Genomic DNA, 6000 nt, shown 5'->3' on the forward strand with positions numbered 1-6000 from the left:
GGCACCTGGATGCTTAAAAAGGGGTAAAAGCTGAATGGCTGAGTCGCGAGGAAATGGATGAAGCTCTTGGGGAGGAGTGGAGGTGGAAGGACTGACTGAGAGAAGGGACTGAGCTGTATGGACTGTGTTTCTTTTAAATAAACCGTGTGCTGTGTGGCAATTAGTGTCCTGCCTGACTCTGTTGGGACAGGGACAGCTGTACGCCCCCTTAGGGATCACACTGCACTAAGATTAGCAGGAAGGAAATCCAAGTGTGACTGCAGAAAATAAATCGATGAGCGTGGGAAACACAATCCGGTGCCCTAACCCTCTTTCCCTGCCTCAGTTCCACACATCATTGGTGGTTCGGTGGGAAATTACCATCACCAGAGTCCTTAAGCTGTCCCATCGGGGGGGAATTACCATCAGCAGAGTCCTTAACCTGTCCCATCGGGGGGGGAATTACAATCATCAGAGTCCTTAACCTGTCCCATCAGGGGGGAAATACCATCATCAGAGTCCTTAAGATGTCCCATCGGGGGGGAATTACAATCATCAGAGTCCTTAAGATGTCCCATCAGGGGGAATTACCATCACCAGAGTCCTTAAGATGTCCCATCGGGGGGGAATTACAATCATCAGAGTCCTTAAGGTGTCCCATTAGGGGTAATTACCATCACCAGAGTCCTTAACCTGTCCCATCAGGGGGGAATTACCATCATCAGAGCCCTTAAGATGTCCCATCGGGGGGGAATTACCATCATCAGAGTCCTTTAACTGTCCCATCGGGGGGAATTACCATCACTAGAGTCCTTAAGGTGTCCCATCGGGGGGAATTACCATCATCAGAGTCCTTAAGGTGTCCCAAGAGGGGGAATTACCATCACCAGAGTCCTTTAACTGTCCCATCGGGGGGGGGAACTACAATCATCAGAGTCCTTAAGGTGTCCCATCAGGGGGAATTACCATCACCAGAGTCCTTAACCTGTCCCATCGGGGGGGAATTACCATCCCCAGAGTCCTTAAGGTGTCCCATCGGGGGGAATTACCATCATCAGAGTCCTTAAGATGTCCCATTGGGGGGGAATTACCATCACCAGAGTCCTTTAACTGTCCCATCAGGGGGGAATTACCATCATCAGAGTCCGTAAGGTGTCCCATCGGGGGGAATTACCATCATCAGAGTCCTTTAACTGTCCCATCGGGGGGGAATTACCATCATCAGAGTCCGTAAGGTGTCCCATCGGGGGGGAATTACCATCATCAGAGTCCTTAAGGTGTCCCATCGGGGGGAATTACCATCACCAGAGTCCTTAAGTTGTCCCATCAGGGGGAATTACCATCATTAGAGTCCTTAAGGTGTCCCATCGGGGGGAATTACCATCATCAGAGTCCGTAAGGTGTCCCATCGGGGGGAATTACCATCATCAGAGTCCTTTAACTGTCCCATCGGGGGGAATTACCATCATCAGAGTCCTTAAGGTGTCCCATCGGGGGGAATTACCATCATTAGAGTCCGTAAGGTGTCCCATCGGGGGGAATTACCATCATCAGAGTCCTTTAACTGTCCCATCAGGGGGGAATTACCATCATCAGAGTCCGTAAGGTGTCCCATCGGGGGGAATTACCATCATCAGAGTCCTTTAACTGTCCCATCAGGGGGGAATTACCATCATCAGAGTCCGTAAGGTGTCCCATCGGGGGGGAATTACCATCATCAGAGTCCTTAAGGTGTCCCATCGGGGGGAATTACCATCACCAGAGTCCTTAAGTTGTCCCATCAGGGGGAATTACCATCATTAGAGTCCTTAAGGTGTCCCATCGGGGGGAATTACCATCATCAGAGTCCGTAAGGTGTCCCATCGGGGGGGAATTACCATCATCAGAGTCCTTTAACTGTCCCATCGGGGGGAATTACCATCATCAGAGTCCTTAAGGTGTCCCATCGGGGGGAATTACCATCACCAGAGTCCTTAAGTTGTCCCATCGGGGGGAATTACCATCATTAGAGTCCTTAAGGTGTCCCATCGGGGGGTAAATTACCATCACCAGAGTCCTTAAGATGGCCCATGTGCACGTGTGTGACAGCTTATAGTCTCCACGGTGTCTGATGATGATAATTTCCCAGGGCTCAGAAGAAGAAATTAGATGTGGCAGAAAAAAGAATGTTGAGATGGATGTGTGGAGTTACAAGATAAGGACAGAATAAGAAATGAGACCATCCGAGATACGAGAAAAGTGGGAGAGAAATATAAGAAGGTACAGGAAAGTAGGTTGGACATGTGATGAGGACAGTAAAGATGTGGGCAAAGGAGTGATGGGAATGGAAGTCCAGGGGAAGAGAAAGTGAGGGAGGCCAAAGAAGAGGCGGATGGATAAAGGAAAAGAAGATCTGAAGGAAAAAGGGTCTGACTGGGGTGGAGGTGGAAGGCCGAGCTGTATGGAGAAGGTTAGTCACGCACATCGACCCCACATAGAAAAGGAAAACGAAAAAGAGGAAAAGAAGTCTCTAGCTGTTTTACCTGTCGATGGCATCAATAGGGTTGTCTTCCTCTTCATATCTACAAGAACATCCATAGTCTTCCAGATCACTAGGGCACAATCCGGTCGCACACTTAAGTTTGTTCATAAAATTAAAAAGTATTGGGAAGTTGTCAAACACCGTCTGGAGCCATGTGAATCGAATCCCAAGGCAACCTAAGACAGAAATAACAGCAGTTAAAAGTTTCATTGGAGACCAGACTGGTGATACACCATCTGTTGGAATAACACATGCATATCTCTTTGATGTACAGTATGCCATTTCATATAGGAATCGTAAAATCAGTGTTAATGTTTTTGATGCAAAATCTGTTGGCATGAGAAATGGCAGGTAGTAGTACAAATCTTTCTGATGCACCATCTGTTGGAATGGAAATTGCAATGCATATTCTCTGTTATGTACAATTTGGCATGGGATCCTAAAAAGCAGTATGAATGGTTTTGACGCACCATCTGTTGGAATGAAATATGCATGGTATAGTATTACTGCTTTTTGTGATGCACCATAGGTTGGAATGGCATAGGCGATTCATATGTCTCTGTTATATACTATTTGGTATGGGATTCAGGGGGCGGCACGGTGGCGCAGTGGGTAGCGCTGCTGCCTCACAGTTGGGAGATCTGGGGACCTGGGTTCACTTCCCAGGTCCTCCCTGCGTGGAGTTTGCATGTTCTCCCCGTGTCTGCGTGGGTTTCCTCTGGGCGCTCCGGTTTCCTCCCACAGTCCAAAGACATGCAGGTTAGGTGGATTGGCGATTCTAAATTGGCCCTAGTGTGTGCTTGGTGTGTGGGTGTGTTTGTGTGTGTCCTGCGGTGGGTTGGCACCCTGCCCTGGATTGGTTCCCTGCCTTGTGCCCTGTGTTGGCTGGGATTGGCTCCGGCAGACCCCCGTGACCCTGTGTTCGGATTCAGCGGGTTGGAAAATGGATGGATGGATGGTATGGGATTCATAAAAGCAGTAGGAATGTTTCTGATGCACCTTCTGTTGGAATGACATTTGCAAGGTATTTTATTATTACTAATGCGTGTGATGCTCCATCTGTTGGAATGACATTTGCAAAGTATTTTATTATTACTAAAGTTTGTAATGCACCATTGGTTGGAATGGCATAGGCAACTCATATGTTTCTGTTATATACTATTTAATATGGGATTCATAAAAGCAGTGGGAATGTTTCTGATGCACCTTCTGTTGGAATGACATTTGCAAGGTATTTTATTATTACTAATGTTTGTGATGCACCATCATTTGGAATGGCTTATGCAAATCCTATGTCTCTGTTTTATACCATTTGGTATAGGATTCATGAAAGCAGTGTGAATGTCTCTGATGCACCTTTTGTTGGAATGACATTCGTAAGGTATTTTGTTATTACGAATGCTTGTGATGCACCATCAGTTAGAATGGCTTATACAAATCATACATCTTTGTTATATGTCATTTGGTAAAGGATTCATAAAAGCAGTGTAAATGTTTTAATGTACCTTCCATTGGCATGCCAACAATGCATTTTATTACTATCTGAGGTGTGCCATCTGTTGGAATGACAATAATATTATATGCCATTTTGTATGTAGTACTAGGGTGTTGTACTGTGTTAGCCAGTATGAATGTAGTGAGAAGTCAAGCAAAATGACATCTTTTATTGGCCAACTAAAAAGATTACAAAATGCAAGCTTTCAAGGCAACTCAGGCCTGTTCTTCAGGCAAGATGTAATTACATTATGCCTCAAAAGCTTGCATATTGTAATCTTTTTAGTTAGCCAATGAAAGGTGTCATTCTGCTTTTTTGTAGGACAGTAGTAAAAGCAGTGTTAATATTTTTGATGCTGGGCTGACAAATGCAATGTATTGCATTACTACAAATGTTTGTGATGCACCATCTGTTGGAATCAAAGAGACACAGCACCTGCACAGACACCCAGAAACCTGTCCTTTTATTAAGGTGGATTACATAACATAACCTAACCTTCCAAAAATCCATTTCAAAGTTGTGATAACCAGTTGCTCATCCCAGCATCACACGGTGCGAGGGAGGACTCAACCCTAGGAGGACTCTGACCTGGCTAATTAGAACTGCACTAACATTACACACATATTATTGGAGGAAAACTGGAACACTGGACGAAAAACAAGTATATTGCACGTAGAAACGGATCAGGTGCAGGGTTCAAAGTCAGGATTTTGGATCCTTGCAGCATCAGAGCTAACTGCTGCACCACCATACAATGCTCGCTAGTGAAGTAATGATTAGTATTTCACATCAAAAGTAACAAAAGAAAATTTGGACTAAACTGACAAGACACCACTGAATACGGCATCTTGGCTTTTGTTTTGGAGGTAAACACAATTTTTCAACCCGGCTCTTTTAAATGTAGGAAAGCTAATCGTGGAATAGAAAAGAGAAAAGGCTCCATTACAGATCAATGATCACAAACAACAGTCAGGGTCCTTGCTGATATTTTTGGGAAAATATGATTCAACCTGTCAGGCTAGTTTAAGTGCAGGAAAGCTAAATATGGAATAGAATTAGAAAATCAGGTCCATCATCTACTCAGATTACCTGGCTGCTTGTTTTATCTGACAAATGCTCAATAAAGATTTGATCACAAATAAAAAAGAAAATGACCGAGCTGCCAGAATCGAGATTGCTAACTCTGCTGACACATACCCATTTATTTAACATTTTATAATTTCATTTAAAGAGTTAAAATAATTTGGATGTCATCTCTCCTCTGGACTAGAATGTAATGCAGGACTGGGAGTGTGGAGCCACTGAGGCTTAGTGGCCAATAATCAGGGACATTTTGAGGGGGATTTGTTTTTGGGCCCCACATTTTGTATGCATTTTATAAAGTAAAATATTAATGAGAATGCAAAAGCTGCATGTATGGGCATGAGTGCCAACTCATTATTAGCATTGCTGGTGTGAGGGGCAATTATCAGCAATTGCAACAATGACAATAATAATCTCTTATATATATTTCTCTTCTGGTTTGTCCTGCTTCCACTTCAAAACCGGTCCCGCTCACATGCAGCCAACACGGCATTTCTCGATTCCTATTCGTCCTCCTCCAAACCCTTTCCCACATTCTTCCAGCGCGATTCCTGCAACAAAACTTTTCAAACGTGAACCTCACTTGCTAAACACAAGAAAAGACATTGCTTCCCAAGAACTATATGAGTGCCAGAAATTCAATAAGAAGTTCACTACACAGGATTGTCTGACTAAACACAACAAAACTCATTCACAATTCTTGCAATGTGACATCTGCAAAGCAACGTTTCCAAACCAACGTAGTCTCAGCAGACATACACACAATCCTCTTTCCGTTACCACAGGTACTTCTTCACCTCATTCCTGTCTTCCCGTCCAAGAGTACAACATTGGGACTCCAGACCAGCAGTGCAAACACTGTCATGCACTATACTGGCCTGCTGAGCGTAACACATCCAACAAGTACTCGAGATGCTGCCAC

The 6000-nt window shown here is 44.5% G+C and overlaps 1 protein-coding gene across 1 annotated transcript in view; it reads right to left on the reverse strand.

The window, feature by feature from the left end:
* Nucleotides 1–4018, reverse strand: part of LOC114642241 (otoconin-90) — a 34108-nt gene extending 30090 nt beyond the window's left edge. The window contains exons 1-2 of the mRNA XM_051928804.1: nt 4006–4018; nt 2502–2676 (exon numbers count right to left, since the gene is read on the reverse strand). Of these exons, the coding sequence (XP_051784764.1) occupies nt 2502–2676; nt 4006–4018 (188 nt within the window). The remainder of the gene's footprint in view (nt 1–2501; nt 2677–4005) is intronic.
* Nucleotides 4019–6000: the final 1982 nt, after the last annotated feature.

The sequence above is a fragment of the Erpetoichthys calabaricus genome, chromosome 6 (assembly GCF_900747795.2).
Source record: "Erpetoichthys calabaricus chromosome 6, fErpCal1.3, whole genome shotgun sequence".
NCBI lineage: Eukaryota > Metazoa > Chordata > Cladistia > Polypteriformes > Polypteridae > Erpetoichthys > Erpetoichthys calabaricus.